At 40.4% G+C, this 19,491-nt stretch overlaps 1 protein-coding gene across 6 annotated transcripts in view; it reads left to right on the top strand.

Annotated features, from left to right (window-relative positions):
- LOC115263581 (GTPase-activating Rap/Ran-GAP domain-like protein 3) overlaps positions 1-19,491 on the top strand; it is a 598,953-nt gene that overhangs the window by 542,043 nt on the left and 37,419 nt on the right. For all 6 annotated transcript variants that reach the window (XM_062855941.1, XM_062855940.1, XM_029866830.2 and 3 more), the window contains 4 exons: positions 5,265-5,363; positions 5,577-5,680; positions 18,463-18,577; positions 19,216-19,325. In XM_062855941.1, coding sequence (XP_062711925.1) covers positions 5,265-5,363; positions 5,577-5,680; positions 18,463-18,577; positions 19,216-19,325 — 428 coding nt within the window. The remainder of the gene's footprint in view (positions 1-5,264; positions 5,364-5,576; positions 5,681-18,462; positions 18,578-19,215; positions 19,326-19,491) is intronic.

Raw genomic sequence — 19,491 nt, forward strand, 5'->3', positions numbered from 1 at the left:
CTATCCAAATGTATTCCTTGCTCTTCACAAAACGATCGGAATTCTTCAGACGTGAATTGTGGCCCGTTATCCGCCCGGAGATAGTTAGGTATTCCATATCGAGAAAAGATAGTCAAAAGTTGTTCGATGGTGGAGGCAGCCGTTATTTCTTGCATTTCTACGACTTCTAAGTATCGGCTATAATAGTCAACACACACTAGGAGATTCTCACCATCTGGGAGAGGTCCTAGGAAGTCAATGGCAATCTGTTCCCAGGGCCGAGAAGGAAACTCTTTCCTAACCATTGGCTCGGGTGGATTTGGTGCAGATACCAAAATACATCCCCGACAGGCTTTCACGAATTGTTCGATCTCGTAATCCATTTTGGGCCACCATACGTTGGTGCGCAAATGACCCTTCATCATTCTGATTCCAGGATGACCCTCGTGTGCTAGTAGTAAGACTCGTTGTCGTAGGCGTTTGGGCACAATTATGCGATCACCTCTCAGAAGTACGTCGCCGACGGCACATAGTTCTGTATAAATGACCTTGTAGCCCAGCGGTAGTTCGTCAGGTATACCAGTGTTTATCGCTTCAAGAACTTGTCTTGTATCATCATCTTGTCTGCTAGCATCAACGATTTCTTGCCACTTCAAGGCAACACTGGTGGCTGCTGAAGCCGTTATCTCTCTAACGGTTAATTCCTCCGCTTCATCGAACGGTTTTGGAGCGATTGTTGAAAGTCGTGAGAAAACGTCTGCAATATTGGATTGCCCAGGGATGTGAACCACTGTGTACTGGAAACTTTGTAGGCGCAATACCCACCGCTCGATGCGCGCACAGGGACGAGATGCAGGAGTGAACAAGAAAGTGAGTGCCTTACAATCGGTTAGGAGTTTAAACTCTCTACCTATCAGGTAGATTTGGAACTTTTCTACGCTCCACACCAACGATAACGCCTCCTTTTCTGTTTGACAGTATCTTTTTTCGGTGTCGGTAAGTGACTTTGATGCATAACAAACAACCCTAGATTCTCCACGATTATTAGTTTGAATGAGAACGGCGCCCAGGGCAATCGGACTAGCATCCGCGAATACCGATGTTTCGTCATTAACGTTGAAAAATCCTAGGGAACTAACCTCTGTTATGGCTGTTTTTATGTTTTCAAAAGCCTTGTTTTCATCTTCACCCCACTGAAACTTGTTTCCTTTCTGAATGAGCTTCCTAAGTGGTTCATCAATTTCGGCCAGTTTTGGAATGAATTTACTCATATAGTTAGCCAAGCCTAAAAAGCTCCTAACCTCACTCTCATTTTGCGGATGGCGGAAATTCTGAATCGCCGCTCGTTTGATCTCCGAAGGCATAATTCCTTGCGGTGAAATTTCATACCCCAGGAACTCAAACTCAGTTACGCGAATTTTACATTTGTCCCAGTTGAGTACAACTCCTTTTTCCTTAAACTTCTGCAGAACCTGTAACCGTATCAAGTGATATTTGATGAGTTAAAATTGGGAAAAATGTGGTATTTATATTGTGAATCGTTTATTTCTTTTAGCTGAACATCAATTTTGTGTATGTGTGTTATGTATTGACTTGCTCTCATACCTTATTTAATCGCTGATCGTGTTCTTCGATTGTACTACCCTCAACTCCGACATCGTCGAGGTACCAGTAGGTACCTTCACAATCTGCCAGGATTTCATCCATTGTCCGTTGGAAGATCTCGGGAGCGGATACTAATCCAAATGGAAGACGCTTGAATCTATAAAGCCCTCTGTGGGTGATGAAAGTGGTGATGTCTCTTGTTGCTTCGTCCAGTTCCAGCAGAAAAAATGCGTCCTTCACGTCCAACACGCTCCAAATTCTTCCTTTTCCAACGCGAGTGAGAACGTCCTCAATCACTGGCATTGGATGGCGGTCGCGAATGACCGCTTGGTTGACTCGTCGAAGATCTACACACAGCCTTATTGATCCATTAGCCTTATTAGCCACCACCAATGGTGACACCCACGTTGCTGGTCCTCTTTTCACCTCAATAATGTCTCGTTTAAGCAATTCGTCCAGCTTCTCAGAAACCGCATTTTCCAATGGAAGGGGAACGCGCCGCAAGGGCTGGAAAACCGGAGTTGCATCTGGATCCATTTGTACCCGAACTTGTACTCCTTGAATCTTTGGAAACGGCGTCATTTCCGAGTCTTCCGTAATTTCGTTGACTTCCATTCCGATCTTTAGAATGCCTAGATTCTTCGAGGTACTATCGCCTAACAAATTTCGTTGTCCGTCCTTAACCACGAAAAATGTACCTTCAACCAATCGCTTTCCAATCTCAATTGTTGCAACAAAGGTTCCCAGAATCAGAAGTGGCGCATTATTACCGTACGATTTGAGGATTTTATCGCTTCCTTTCTCGCATTTGGAGACGGTGATCTGGTGTGCCTTCATCATTTCCCAAGTGTCCGTAGTGATGATGTTCACGTCTGAGCCGGAATCAATAAACACTTCTGTTGCAACTCCACCAATCTTGCATTGAAACACATTAGTCGTGTTTCCCGTGTGAAACGTGTAATACACCTTCTTCTCAGCTTTCGTTGGTACTGCCCTTTTGACCTCATCAGCTGGTACGATCGGAGAGTTTTCATCGACATCTTCAATTGCTTGTACCTTTCTGGGAAACGAAGGATTCGTAGAGGAAGACTGGCGTTTTCTACAAACTTTCTCGAAGTGTCCAGTCTTATGACATCTACGGCATTGTTGACCTCTTGCTGGACACGTCGGTGCTTTCGACATATGACCAAGTTGTCCACAAGCGTAGCAAAAGGTGTCATCACGCTTGAATGCATTCTGGGGGGCGGATGCAAATCGTTTCACAATCCGACCTTGCTGACGTTCAGCTCTTGCTTTGTCCGCTTTAATCTTCCATACTTCCGTTTGTCCAGCCTGGGCAGTATTACTTTCTCCTTTCAGTTCTTTCTCTTGAAGTCGCACACTCTCAAATGATGCTCCAAGTTGTTCAATTTCTCCAAGAGTTAGGTCTTTTTCGAGTATTTTCCGGCGTAGTTCTTGTGAGTTGCACCCTTCAACAATCACATCGATAAGCATGATCTCCTCAAGAACATTCCGGACTTCTTTCTGATACTTCTCGAACCCACAATCCTTTATCTGTTGGCGTAGACGTAACACGTAATGAGAAAATCTTTCCTGACTTCCTTGCTTCATATTTCTCAGTTTATGCCTCTCAAGAACGTCTTGGCTTCGTGGCTTAAAGAACGCATCTAGCCGCTCAATAGCCACATCGTACCAGCGTTTCTCAAGCATGATTAGAGGGAAATCCTCTGTACCTTCCAAGCTTTTGAAAACCTTTTGCAATTGCGGTCCTCCAAAGTGAAGCATTTTGGAACGCATAATCTTCTGATCGGTAATCTGATACGAGTCGAAATAGAACTCAAGGGAATCTTTCCACTCACGCCATTCCTTCGCCAGTTTGCTACTCTCAATTTGCTCGCATCGAAACATTGGTAATGGACGATTTTCATCCATCTGAAATAGCAGATAGAAAAATAATTCCATTCATAACTAACGAATGGTGATCATCAATTTCGAAAAGAAAGAATAAACAGAAACGTGTGTAGGTCATCTACAGTTTTTTTTTTTTTATATTTATTTCTATTCATATATATAGATTCCCGCCTTCGGCTCGCGAAGGTTTTTTTTTTCTCCTTTAACTATCTTGAATTTGAAAGTTCAAAAAAAGTATCGCTTTTCAAACATTCAACATCTTGTGCAAAACTGAAGGACAGCGTAGCTCCCTGCTACGAATGGAAAATTGAATGCAAGTTTTTTTTTTAGGTGAAAGAAACATTATGCAACTTCCCAGCCACGATTTGCATCACCTTATCAAGCTCCCTGCATTAAAGAACAAAGTAGCTCCTTCATACAGTTTTCTATATTCTTACCAGCGCCCTGCTCTGAGCAGTTTTCTGCTACTTTTTTTGACATTATTTCAGGCTCCCTGCTCTGAAAAAAAAAATAAACACATAGTGGCTCCCTGCTACAATTAGCAATACCTTTGCCAAGCTCCGTACGCTGAAGCACTAAGTAGCTCCCTGCTACAGTAATTACTTCTTTCAGGCTCCCTGCACTGACGCACCACTCAGCTCCCTGCTACAGTGATAACTTCTTTCAGGCTCCCTGCACTGAAGCACACAGTAGCTCCCTGCCACAGTAATAACTTCTTTCAGGCTCCCTGCACTGAAGCACCGAGTAGCTCCCTGCTACTTTTCTCTCCAGGCTACCTGCTCTGAATAAAATACATCGTAGCTCCCTGCAACGATTTTCTAAAACTCCCACACATAGTAGCTCCCTGCTACGGTTTGGCATCTTCTTTCAGGCTCCCTGCTCTGAATTAGAATGTAACTCCCCGCTACGATTTCTAACTGGTTCATGCTGCTACGTAGCAGTGCTACGATTCACACTCCATTTTGTTACCAATTCGACGATGTATCACAATGCAGCTGCTAAACCTCACAATCTCTTCATATATCAAATAATTCAATCCTCCCAATACAGCCCCCCTCACCACCGTCATTTATCATTAGCATTCAGTTTCGCCATTTTTCCATAATTTCAATACGCGGATTCATTTTCTCAAACCTTTCACAACCAGATCTTTTCCATTCCACTCTAACCAACAAAACAGCCATTTTGTTTTTCATGCATCCGGGCTCGGGCTGAGAACCCGCACGAAGCACGCGGATTTGAAGATTTAATTTCAACAATTTTACAGCAAAAAAATGCGTTCTGTACATTAAAATTTACCTTTCACAGTAGCTCCCGCTCGTCGCCAGTTGTTGGGATCTAATTTCTGATATTTATTTCGTATTATTTCACTCACAAAATTTGTTATAATTCTCACACCCGAAATATTCAACCGTTCACTCCACTGTCCTATCCAAAAGTCCTCCTCTCTTGTCGCGCGTGGTGTCGCCTCTCCACACCGTCCCGGTTGTCGTCTTGCCGGTCTCCAATCTGTCAAAACAACAAGATGAGTCAATGTGATCAAGGTACGCATATTTCCTGATGCGTAATAATGTTCAATGCAGAACCCTACAGGTGGTTTTCACGGAAATCTGATGCATGATGAGCAATGACTGACGTCAGCTTCGTTCTTTGGGCAAGTGACGGAATTGAGCTGGGAAAAATAGGCAACCGGTACACACCGGGTCGGTAAAAACTCTAATCAATATTCAATTTTCCTTTGCCTTTTCTATCTTGTGTTCGTTTCTTAGAATACGGGAGCGCTGACTTTGACGACTTTTTGGCTCTGCTGGGAGAGAAAGTGCGACTGAAGGACTGGGAACGGTACCGTGGAGGATTAGACGTAAAAGGTGAGTTAATCCAATGATATTTAAATATTGGGATCTTGTAATCAGAAAAAGTTGACAGACAACCAAAAGAAAAAGCTTTGCGAATTTGTGATCCGATTAAATCAATGCGAAATTCAGAACCTGCAATGGATTAGCTTTTATTGCGATTTGTGTTTGCTTGGACTGATAGTATTGCGTATCCAACTTTTCTTCTTTCCCTTTATCTGCAAATAGGCGACATGACAGGAAAATACTCAATCTATACACTGTACGAAGGCCACGAGATTATGTTCCACGTATCAACGCTACTACCATTCAGCCGTGATAATAGGCAGCAGGTGAGTCAGATAATTCATGTGTTCTACTTTTCCCGTTTCCTCATAACGAATGGTTCTCACCGTGCGTTGCTTGTGGACTGCTTTTCCCTCATTCCTCTAAGCTGGCACCATGTTTCATCGATTTGTTTCATTAGTAGGGATAACCGTAGCTGCGGCATTTGTAGTTCATTAAACCACACTGGCAAACACTGCCATTCGTTACATGGATTCATGTTTCTTGTCCTGAGCAGCGGACAATACTACATTTTTACCCAAATTTGTTATTATTTTTTTATCATATCATCGTCAAGGATTGTCCTTAGCGTGTGTCACTCAAAATACTCCAAATGCTTGAAAGTCCTCCTAGAGCATGTCCCCACCCTGGTTGTTATACTAATCCAATGATCTTATAAGCCATCTGTACAAGAAGCATTTAGTGTGGAAGTGCAGTTTTTTTCTGGAGTCCATTGTAGGCTCGGTTTAAAAAGATAATGCGGTTTGATCGCCTACGTTCCTGTCAGTCGAGTAGATTTACTAATTCCATCATACCTAACCTCCAAAATATCCCTGTCTATCAAATCCTCCTACCAGTATGTAATCACCATCTTTTGATATTACGTCTCGTAGGTAGTTGTAAAGCTCCCTAACTGTTCCAAATATACAGGCAATCATTTCCATGTCATCCACGAAACAGATAGGGTGTTGGATAGGGTGGCCCACACTTATATAAAAAACAAAAATTTTGATAAATGCCAAGTCTTACTTCCTGAATTGGTTGTATTGGAATCCCAAAAGCTACGTTCAAAATTTGAGCAAAATCGATTAGCCTAAGAGGGTGCTCAAAGTACTTAAAGTTTGTATGGAGAAACGTGACCAAATGTATGCAGATTTTTTTTTAAGATTTTGATTTTGCCGCTAGGTGGCGCTGTAAGCGTTTAATAATTAAACCCTTTGGTATTATTCTAGATGACTATATGCGAAACAACTTTGTCGAAGACCGCAAAGTTATACGACGTTAAACAAGTTATACCCTAGGTAAACTGAGGCGAGACATTATGGTAATTTTTCCAGCACATGTAAAGGAATAATATCAATAATGAAATTTCAATACTTCGCCTCACTTAGGGTATAACTTTTCTCATAGGCGTCGGATCACTTTGCGGTCTTCGACAAAGTTGTTTGGAATATAGTCACCTACAATAATATCTAAGGGTTTGATTATTAAACGCTTACAGCGTCACCTAGCGGCAAAAGTTGAAAACTTAAAATTTCTGCATACATTTGGCCACATTTTTTTATACAAACTTCAAGCATTTTGTCATGCTCAGGCCCGTGCACAGAAGTGGCGCTAAGGGAGGGGTTTTTCCCAATTTCAACAAAAAGCGGAGGGGCGCCTAGTATATGAACCGTCGGTAAACACCCAAAATATTTTAAATATTTTTTCAGATAAGATTCTTTATTATTAACTTGATGATTTTGTGGCTATATCGGTCTCTTTCTACTCATAAGTATAAGGGAGTAGATATCAAAGTGTATAATGAAATGATAGATATGATAGAATTCGCTAGGTAGCGAACAAGTGTGAAAATTTTACTCCCTTATACTTATGAGTAGAAAGAGACCGATATAGCCACAAAATCATCAAGTTAATTATAGAATACGGTCGATAAATCAGTACATGATTCTTTATTATTTTAACCCCCTCCCCCTCGACCAGCCAAAGAGTGATGATGGGCCAAATAGTGAAATAAATATTTGTAACGGCCTTAATGTGAATATTATTTCTTTATTCAAGTTCCCTACGTTTAAATAATCATCATTGGGGTGAATGGCAGTTTCTCATCCTAAATAATATAATATGTAATGCTAATTTCATCCAAGCATTTCTTCGAAAATGGTTTCAAGGATTCGTTTATTCGTAAGCTGTTGTTAGGGATTTCTTCAGCTATTCTTCCAACATTTCTCATATGATTAATTTCGAAAATCTTGCATGAATAATTAAAAATAATATTAAAAAAATATTATGATAATTAATATTATTAATACTAAAAAATCTTACTAGAATTCCCTCAGAAAAAAAATGTTTAAAAATTCATGAATGATTCCCCCAGAAATTTTTCGAAGGATTCGTTAAGAAAAGCATCCACGGATTTTTTTCATAAATTCCGGCTGCTATTCCTTCAGAAAATCTACAAAGAAATCTTTTAACAAAACTGCCAGGGAACCCTCTGAGAAAATCTACAAAAAACTTCAGAAATTTGCTTAGAATTACTCCGAATTGCTCTCGAGTTTCTACCAGAAATTTATCCAAAAGCTTCTTCTTCAACCCTTCCATGCATTCCTTCCGAAATTGCTCAATGGAATTAGCTTCAAATGGATTCCTTACAGAAATTTTCAAAAAACTTTTTCACAAACATCTCCTACAGAAACGAAAAATTCATCCATAAAACCTTCCATAGGTTTCCTCATAAATTCCTTACCAAAAATTGCACCACGCTCGCACTGAATACGAAGAGCGAGGTTTTTTTGGTAGTATTGTACTTCTTACAACGACGCACGGATTCTTTCAAAAACAAAATCATGCGTTTCCTACAGAACAACGATAGTATTTCTTAGGATTCCTTGAGAATTTTCAACAAAGTGTTCTTAGTAAATTTTTGCAAGAATAAGGGTATGTGTTCCATCAGTAATCTCACGGTCCCATATTCATCCTGTTCGAAAACAAGCGATTACGGCACCGATTGATTCCGTTTTCTTTGATTTCATGCTTGCTCACTCCTAACAAAAAATACAAAAATAACAAACAAAACAAACAACGCTTCAATCCTTTGTTTTTCGTAGGATGAAAATGTTAGCCACATGCTTAATAAGGGAACCAGTACCCTACTTTATAAATTTCTCCAGCAAATCCTTCAGAAATTCCTTCAGAGATTTTTTTTATCTGTATTAACGAGATTTTTAGCCCTAGGCTAGTTCATCTTGGGACCCACGCTTTACTCCCCTTCCGAAGCAAGAACTCACACTTTGTGAGTTTATCGGGAGTGGGATTCGATCCCAGGCCCTCAGCGTGATAGTCAAGTATTCTAACCATCACATCAGGTTCGCTCCACAGGTTTTTTCAGACATTTCTACAAGGATTTCTTTGGAAAATCTTCAATGGATTCCTTTCAAAATTCCTCCATAATTTTCTTGAGAAATTACACAAGGAATTCAATAAATCAATCTTCCATATTCTTTCAAATATTGCTCCCACAGTTCTTATATTTTTTTTTTCAACAGATTCTCCAAGAAATTCTAGGACTTCCTTCAAATATTCCCTTAAAAATCAAGAAATTCTTTTATTAAAGGAGTAGAGTAGCGAACCACTTGGGCAGCGGCAAGTATTTTGGACTCGCTGTAACTCCAAACCAATTGACTTGAAATTTTGTACACGGTTAGATACTATACGTATCTCATCGCGTTCCAAAAATTTTGTCAATTGGTTCAGAATTTTCTGAGTTATAGCAGAAAAGTGCCCAAAATAGGACCCCTGCCGAGATGGTTCCACTTCCCTATTCCGTGGATTCCTTAAAAAACTCAGCCAGGGACTATTTAATTTTTTCCTTCAAATATTTTTTTGGAAAATCTTCCAGGGATTTCTCCAGAAATTTCTTCAAGATTTCTTTCACGAATTCTGTAAAAAATTCATTCATAAATTAATCCAAAAATAGTCCCAGGAATATCTACAGGAATTCCTTTGAAAATAGTTTTATATATTTGTCCAGGAATTTTTACCGATATTTTTCTAAGTGATCCTGAAGATATTTTTCAAAAAAATCACGGACAAGTTCAATACTTCCAGTGTGCTAATCACTCTTTGAAGAAGCAGGGCACTTGACTACGGGCTAGCAGCCGTAAACATTTCCTGTGAGCTGCGGCGCGGCGGGAATCGAACCTACGCTCCGCAGCACGATGCAACTAAATCATAGCCGCACGCCCACTTGCTATGCGAATTATTTTAAAATATATTCCTTCGAAAATACGCAGCGTTCGAAATGCTCTGCTCACCCATTCTCACAAGAATCGAATTCTCCCTCAAGCAAATTTTCAGTGAATTCTTCATCACACCAACAAAGCTAGCCATGAAAATGTTTGACACTTCTCAGGTCAATTTGACAGACCACACACATGCACGAAAAATACGGATCATATATTCTACTTTATCGATCTTGTTGCCGTCCTTTTCATGCTCATCTGTCAAAATGACCTGAGAGTTGTCAGTCATTTTGAGGTTAGGTTCGTTGGTGAAATAAAGAATCTGGCTTGCGAAAACTCCCTTACGAAGACCCTCTTTTAAGTAAGGCATTGTCCATTTAGAATCCGGACGCAGAAAATTACTTATCTCTCAGAGGAGGAATTACAAACAGAAAATGTTAAGCCCTCAAAACAAAGATAACTTATTGTGGTTTCATAAAAAAATATCATTGAAATTATTAAATTTAATGTTTCATACATTTTCTCATTTTTTCCGTGTTAACTTCCTTAAAAATCTGCACACTGGTTGTAAATTTTGGCATCAACCCCTTCGGCGTATTTGTCTTACAATCGGGTCATCTCTGTAGTGTCCTGAGACCCTCTACCGGTCTGATTAGAATTCCAAAGAAGCTTTGCCGAACATTTCCTTTCGTGCAATTCAGTAACTTCCAAAGAGGCGAAATTTGAGTATTGTTTCGTTACGAAACACTATCCATCCGTGATGAACATCATCGGCTGTCGTGACAGCACGCCAAAGTAGCTCAAACATCTACAGATCCCTCGTGTGCATTTTTGAAAAGCAGCACGCGATTCCTGAGGCTTTCATCCTTGTACATATCACTAGTTTACAGCATTTTTGAACTCGGTAAGCTGATGATCATTTTTGGTGTAGAATCATGCCCTGAGTTCGAAAACGCGAAAGAAAAAAATCACAGTAGAGCGGAAATTTTTTCGACTTTCCATACATGGCGGTCGATTTGAAATCGATTTTTGTTCTATTTTTAAGCAAAGTTGCTCACTTCAAACATCTCATTCTCCGTAATCAATGCTCCGGTTGAGCTGATTTTTTTACTGTAACTCGTCTACATATGATATTTCAAAAAACTTTGAGAAAGAATTTTTATATTGTTTTTTTTTTTATTAAAAAAATACATTTTTAAATATATTTTTGGAAATTTTGTTAAAATTCAAGCAGATCGCCCCTAAAACTCGCCAATATCTTGAATTTCATCAATCTGACGCAAAACCTGTATTCAGATGATCGAATGGTATTGTATTCAGCTTTTAATTTATGGAAAAAGATTTAAAATTGGTTAAACAAAACGCAATATATTTGAATTTTAGTAAATTACATATTTTGAAAAGTTGCAAAACTCGATATTGAGCTAAAACTCAATAACTGTTCTACTTAAATTTTTTTGAAGGTCGGTTTCGAAATCAGCACTAAATTGTGCTTCAAAAATTTTGGTCGTTGACAGAAGTTCACGACTTTCGTTTTATTTTGTAAACTTGTGTATTTGGTGTCATTATCGTGATGTGAGTAATCGATGCCCAGAACTCGGCCTTCCAGCCAAATCTTCGAATTCCAAGCAGATTAATCCATGATCACAAGCTTCAATCTTCCGAGGACACTTCCTCATGGCATGAATAACAACATCTGAGCGCATCACACATAATGGTTTTAGAGATTTTAACATTTTTCGTGACTGTCGTACCTGACCTCGCTAAATTTTCAACGTGTTTGTGCAAGATTTTTTTCCTTCTCTTGTCCAAACGTCACTTTTTGACGTATGGAACGATTTGTCAAAGTTGGTAGCCCTGGATTTCTATTGTTAGAGATTATTTGACAGCTTAAAACTCAGCCCAGTTAGTAAAAATCTTTCACTAACTGGGCTATGAGCTTAGTGCAACGAACGAAAGTTGACTGTACATGAATCGGAAGGTTAAAAGCAAAATTTTTATATTGAGTCAAATACGTTACCGTTCATAAGTTACATAAACATTGCTTAAGTATTTTTAATCGACATTGTCCACATCAACATCGAAGCTGATCAATGTTTGATTAATCATTACCGCAACTTTTACTCATGTTGTAAAACTTTTGTGGAAGCTTTGTTCATCGGCAGTGCTACTAAAGCTTAACAGTTCGTTTGTATAGCTAACAAAATTATTTTGTAAACATAGCGGCTCTTCTATTTTTTTTTTTCATTTCGAACACCGAAAAAGTGAATTGTGTATAGTTTGTGTTACTTTTATTTTGTGTTGCAACAAAGTGTCTGTCACTCAAGTGATATTATCCTGGCCTTGAATGGATTCTGTTTCCGGTCGAGATTTAATCGATTTGAAGTTCGATTCTTGGCACGGCAAAGGAACGTACCGATGGGAGATCTTGCCGTCGATGTCAGTAATAGAAGCGGCATCAGCTGCCGTTTTCCAGAGCTCGCTGGTTTCGCTGCCCAGTATAGTATGAAAGGTTAGTTCTGTTGTTTTAAAAAGTGTAATATAATTATGTGTTGCTGCAAGGCTCTTATTTAAAACATCACAGAATATCTTATTGTCATGCATAGCAATGACCATGTTTACGAATGTGAACTTAATGAACAATGACAATTAAGTGGTACTATAACACCATTAACCAGCAGCTGAACAAAGTAATCAAGCAAGTGTTGTTAAACTACGCTTCAGCTACTGTTTCCACTGTGAATCATATGTAGAATAACGGCTTCTAATACGCCGGAAACAGCTTGTCTTCAAACAGTATTACAGCGCTGTTTAGCAAATAATAGATTTTTTCAAACAATTTTCTTTAAACTTCTGTTAGTCAAGTTATTCAGTTACATGATGAACAAAAGTGTTATTTTCACCGATTGAAATGTTCGATTGATATTCGACACGTTGATAAACACATATTCTTGTTCAATTGTTAGCGCTTTTGTAGAACATTTGTTAAACTTGCATGCTTATTAATGGCTCTGAATTGTTACTTGAGGAGACCTCAGGCGCAAGGTTGTTTCTGATATAACCAGCGGCCTCATTGAAGCACAGCATTTTTGTGCAGAGTACTGCACAACGGTATCTTGTCCGACCCCATACGGGTCGTTGCTGGAGTGAACCAAGGATGTATGTAGCGGTGATAGCATCATGATCCTGGTAGGTGCGATTGATCGTGAACCAAATTATGGGTTGCTGTGGCAGCCCATTGCCATGAAGCACCTGAATGACCTCGAATTGGCTGATGGCGTTGCTCTCCTAGCTCAACGGCACTCTGATATGAAGAGCAAGCTCGATGATCTTGCCAATCGCTCCTTAGCGGCAGGTCTTACCATCAACGTCAACAAGACCAAATCGTTGGATGTAAAGCTTTACGGTAGCTGGGTATTCAGTGGAGAATGTTGAAAGCTTCTAATATCTTGGTAGCCCAATGGCGGCCGATGGCGGCACCAAGATCGCCTTAGCTGCACCAAGATCGCCTTAGCTGCACGGATCAAGAAGGCGAGGGTTGCTTTTGAGAGTTTAAGATATGTATGGAAAAACTGTTGGAGAAGAGTAGTAGTAGCCTCCTGGTAATGATAATGATAGTTTGGTTGAGTCAGTGTTCAAGAGTTTGTTTGAATGTATGTGTGTGTGTTGACGAAGCGGTAATGCTGAAGGATTTTGACAATGCATTTATGTTTATACAGTCGAGTCTCTTACTAAACGAATTCCTATTAAACGGACTCCTATTAAACGAACTCCTACTAGACAGGGGTGAGCGTTATAGGAGACTAAGAGCTTATGGGATTTCGGCATTTCGGGGGTGTGGCCTATTATCTCGGGTGTGTTAAGAGTTAACGCAATACTTTCTTCGGCAAAGTTTTAGGGCTTGATAAGATCTACCATTTAGAACTTTGGGTAATATGATTAGTTGGCAATTTGGCCGCTAGAGGGACCATCAACAATTTGATGCTAAATTGCACTACGGGAACCATATCAGGTTGTCAAGCAAACGTTACGATATGCGACAGCTCAAGACCCTGATAATTTGGAAGGATAGTGTCTTCGGGAAAGTTGTTGGGTACGCCAATAACTTACTGACGATAAGTTGAGAAGTTCGAAATTCCTCCACTGGGCGGCGCTAGTGAGCAAGTAAAATTTCAAAACCTCATATCTCAGAATCCCGATAACTTAGGAAGATGGTGTCTTCAGCAAAGTCGATCAGTATGACATGAACTTACATAAAAATAATCACTTGTTTCGCAACTCTGCCACTAGGCGGCGCTAGTGAACATGCAAATTTTAGAAATCTCATAGCTCAGAATCCTGATAACTTAGAAAGTTGGTGTCTTCGGCAACGTTGATCAGTATAACATAAACTTACATAAAAATAAACACTTGTTTTGCAATTCTGCCACTAGGCGGCGTTTACCGGGTTTTTTCGTCTTTTTTCGATTTTTTTGGCGGTTTTTCGGCTTGGCAAAACTAGTGTCGCTCCGCCGATAACTTAGAAAGTTGGTGTCTTCGGAAAAGTTGATCAGAATGACAAGAACTTACATAAAAATAAACACTTGGTTCAAAATTCTGTCACTAGGAGGCGCTAGTGAACTTTCAAATTTTAGAAATCTCATAGCTCAGAATACTGATAATTTAGGAAGTTGGTGTTTTCGGCAAAGTTGGTCAGTATGACATAAACTTACATAAACATAAGTACTTGTTTCGCAATTCTGCCACTAGGCGGAGTTTACCGGTTTTTTTTCGCCTTTTTTCGATTTTTTTGGCGGTTTTTCGGCTCAGCAAAACTAGTGTCGCTCCCCCCGATAACTTAGAAAGATGGTGTCTTTGGCAAAGTTGATCAGAATGACATAAACTTACATAAAAATAAGCAATTGTTTCGCAATTCTGCCACTAGGCGGCGCTAGAGAACATACAAATTTTAGAAATCTCATAGCTCAGAATCCTGATAACTTAGAAAGTTGGTGTCTTTGGAAAAGTTGATCAGAGTGACATAAACTTACATAAAAATAAACACTTGTTTCACAATTCTGCCACTAGGCGGCGCTAGTGAACATGCAAAGCCGAAAAACCGCCAAAAAAGTCGAAAAAAGACGAAAAAAAAACGGTAAACGCCGCCTAGTGGCAGAAATGTGAAACAAATGTTTATTTTTATGTAAGTTTATGTCATACTAATCAACTTTGCCGAAAACACCAACTTCCTAAGTTATCAGAATTCTGAGCTATGAGATTTCTAAAATTTGCAAGTTTACTAGCGCCTCCTAGTGGCAGAATTTTGAAACAAGTGTTTATTTTTATGTAAGTTTATGTCATACTGATCAACTTTGCCGAAAACACCAACTTCCTAAGTTATCAGGATTCTGAGCTATGAGATTTCTAAAATTTGCATGTTCACTAGCGCCGCCCAGTGGAGGAATTTCGAACTTCGCAACACATCGTCAGTAAGTTATTGGCGTACCCAACAACTTTCCCGAGGACACTATCCTTCCAAATTATCAGGGTCTTGAGCTGTCGCATATCGTAACGTTTGCTTGACAACCTGATATGGTTCCTGTAGTGCAATTTAGCATCAAACTGTTGATGGTCCCTCTAGCGGCCAATTTGCCAACTAATCATATGAACCAAAGTTCTAAATGGTAGATCTTATCAACCCCTAAAACTTTGCCGAAGAAAGTATTGCGTTAACTCTTAACACACTGTAGCCGGCTCGAGTGGCTAAGTCTCAGATCTACTAAAGCGTTCGAAAATTGTTTAAACAAATGGCTTAAGCGCCACCTCCTAAGAGGACCACTTGTCGTTTTAGTTGCCCGGCAAAACTCAAGCCTCAGGGCGAGTTCAATTATAGTCAATAGACCGAACGTATTAGTAGATACTCAGATTTAATCAGTACTCGGAACGCAACTCCTAACCAACCCGAAAAGCAATACAGAGCTCGAATTCCTACCAGAACGAAAGCACGTGGTCGACCAGTTTTCATCACAGGCCAAGTTCTTCCTCAAACCCTCTAACCTTAACGCTTCAGACACAAGAATGGGGGACTGAGATTCCCAAGCAGTCCACACTTGGAGTACATCAACCAAAACTACAGCAAAACGGAACGAACGAAACGTGAAAATACCTTCTACACCAGTGCAATCATCAGACGGAAGTTCTAGCTCACTAATTACACAACATTTAAGAAAACACGAAAACTTTTATTCAAACTACATCTATTCCACTAAACATTCATTTTTTATTCGGGTACCCTAATCATTTCTCTCACTCTCTTCCTTCCTTCCTCTCCCTTCTAACTACCTAACTGTGCGGATTTCTTGCTATAAAAACTCTGAAGCTTTCTCTACCTTCTTTACGCTTTAAGCACGCTCAAAAAACATTTGTACCTCTCCCGCAGGAGCTTACTCACGGTTTGTTACTTCTCTCTGCCTCTCGCGTCGCGTCGCCGCGCCGGTGCTGGTTCACCACAGTGAACAATGGCGCGTCGTGGAAATGACTTAACGCAGCTAGCTTGCCAATTTTGGTGGGTGGCAAGTGAATTATTCCCAGTTGGCGGGAATCGGGCTCTTCCGGAGTGCAGTGTTGGCGGTTGCAACTCCCTTCCAACTCCGGCCGGACGTTGGGAACCTTTAATGCTGGCACGTGGGGTCAGAATAGGGGTATTCGACTTGATGGGCGCGGTGTGCCGAGCGGGAGGTGAGGCGGTGTGCACAAAGAAAAAAAACTGTAACAAAAAAGCCGTTGGACGGCTACACCACAGTGTGAGCGTTTTGTCGCATATTCTAAAGCGATCACTTTTTACCTTTTTGTTTCCTTAACCGAAATCACGCACAGTACCGCACTTGCTTTTTCTAGCTTAATAGCACTACCTATACGGGAGGGAAATCTAACATTAAATCACACTGAACATATAAGACACTTTCACGTTTAACAAACCTCAAAAATCACACCGCGAAACTAATTAAAAGAAACTTCCCAGTCCTGCCTCTTCCACGGGTCAGATTAAAGTGGCCGAGTCTGAACTTGAAATCCCTCAGATAGGTCGCGATTTGAGTTTTGGCCTTCGTTCCGGAAATCGGAGTCCGATCTTATCAAAAGACGAGCCCCGATCACCTTTCGAGCCGATCAGTCATATTGTTCCTTTCCCTCTTAAACCTTTCATATCTAGCTAACCCATTCTGGTCCCTAAGCTCATTATTCAATTTCTTATTCTTAACTTATATAACGACAAGGGATCCAGTTGGGAGATTTGACTCAAACCAACGGACCCGAACGCATGCTCTGTGAGATAACTTTTAATCTGCGCGCCAAGTGAGTGAACCGGCATTAAATTGAGTGAACTTTCATGCAGGATTTATTTACAAGTTTTTTGGATTCATTTTGCATGCAAGAGGATTCATTTATCCTACTGTTCGTTCTGAACGGCTAAACTTTAATTGAATTGATTTTTAATTGCACAAACGTGCTGATTCATTTTTATTATTTCGAATACCGCTACAACACCCGAGATAATAGGCCACACCTCCAAAATGCCGAAATCCCATAAGCTCTTAGTCTCCTATTAAGCGGATTCCTATTGCGCCCCCCGACCAGTGATCTTATAAGAGTCTCGACTGTAGTTTTAGTCCGTACTAGTCCGTTGACCATTAAACATGTAGAAATAGTAAAGTGCGTTTTGCTTTCTCTTAAATATCGCGAATTCCGGGACGTGTACTATCCGGTTGGTTGTCTGGTTGAAAACCGTATCCGTTGCGCCTTGAGTTTCAACAAAAACAATTACATTAGTCAAAGCACTAAATTCCGAATTTTCAACTCAACCAATAAATCTATGCTGCTGTACGCCAGTGAAATCTGGTGTGTATCAGTGGGGAACACTCAATGGCTGCAGGTCTTCATCAATAGATATCTACGGTATGCAGTTCGTAAATGGTGTGGTCAGTCGGCCACAGCTTACGCAGGGGCGGGAACGAAATCTGCAAGCAAGCGTTAGATTGGAACCCAGTAGGAAATCGCAGCAGCCGCAAGCCCAAAGGCGCATGGCGTGCAGCCTCAACAAGGAACTAAAAGAAGTCGACATAAATTTGACCTGAGGACAGGTCTCCCAGAAAGGAAATCTTTCATTTCGGCCCTCTGAACCACCATGGGTGCTAAGAATTGAAAAGAAATAAAAAATCACGTAATTGAAGAAGACCTGGGAATGTGGAGTAGACCTGGTGTGATGATTAAAGCACGTGACGATCACGCCGAGGGCCAGTGATCAAGTCCCACTTACGACAAACTCACAAAATGTGAGTTCGGAAGGGAAGTAAAGCGTGAGTCTCGAGTTGAACTAGCCCGGGTCAAAAATCTCGTTAAAAAAGATACAAAAAAAGAGAACCCTTGCTATTCAAAGAAATTTGAGCAACAGTCACTATTCATACATTCGGTCATGTATCCCTCCGGCCATTTATTCTACCCAAAGCGTAGCGTAATTGGGGTTGAATAAAAATTGAGCTTGCCTTGTGTCATGGAATCATGTGAAATAATCAGAAGTGAACCCATTGAATTTATGAGTTTTTATTTTCCTTACAAGCTTGAATGGGCTGGATAAGAACTAAGCACCTACAAGAACACAATTTTCCTGTTTCCAACATCGAATTGATAATGTCACCTTACTCGGAATAACCGTACCCAAACCTTCCTCGTAGAAAAGCCTCCTAACAAATGCCACACATTTTTCGTTATCTTTTCCGGTGACTGGGCATCAATTGGCATCATTGGATTGGACGGACTATCCCCGGCCGGTTGGACTTGGCGTTCGCGCATAGGTGGAACGCAAACGACACATCGGAAACGACATCGTAAATATCATCTTCGTGGACGAAGGCCCCAATGGCGAGGAACCGGAGTTCAATCCGAACAACATTAAAAGTCAATTCACACGTAAGTAAACACACCACTCGGCGCGTTGTTTGTTGGGTATGTACGATGTTATATAGGGGAACCAGCCTAGAACGTGGTTGTTGCGCCACTGTTTCTTCGATAGACTGGGGTGATGTGGGTGGGCAATGGCTAGGAAGTGTTTGCTCTCCATTAACGGTGGATTGGATCCGTTCTGAGTAGCCAGAATGGAAGGCGGAATTTTGATGATGTGAACAGGATTACAATTGAGCTTGTACAAATTGAGAAACAAAATTGGATTGCTAATGATTTGATTAGAAGAGAGACCGTGGATAAGGATATTCTAATATCGGTGTTCACGTCCAGGCGTGCCAGCGTTCTGGCGAAACCGTGTGCGTGCTTCTACAATTTACATATTCACTCGGTAATGGTAGAATTACAGTGACGCTCACCAATTCATTTTATTAGGAAACAACTCCACTAACATGTTTGCTTTATGAAGAGTTCAGTTAACCATTCTCAAGTAATCTTTAGCGTCATACTCGTTTTTTTATGGAACCTGTAGCAAAAAGATTTATTTATCTTACGATGTGGGGTACTTGTAGGTCAAACAAATGCATCGCAATCCAATATCCTTTTTGACAACTTTTGATGTAACTGAAACTCTTTTCTCATTCCAGATGTGTTTGCAGTCGTTACAAAGCGAAGTCGAAAGTATCGTATATCTGTATACTGTGATGAAACCGTACCACCATTCGGACCAACGCTGCCCAATCCACCGGAATTCGAAGTAAGTAAAAATTCATTCACTTAGTTTTGGGAAACGTTCACTAAATGTATCACTAATGGGCATCTACGCAAAACTGGCCAATGCAGATGACACTTTTTCGTGAAAAACTGCTAAAAACATGTATGATTTATACACTAACTTATTGTTAAACTTTACGCATTACATA

The sequence above is a fragment of the Aedes albopictus genome, chromosome 3, assembly GCF_035046485.1.
Source record: "Aedes albopictus strain Foshan chromosome 3, AalbF5, whole genome shotgun sequence".
Lineage (NCBI taxonomy): Eukaryota > Metazoa > Arthropoda > Insecta > Diptera > Culicidae > Aedes > Aedes albopictus.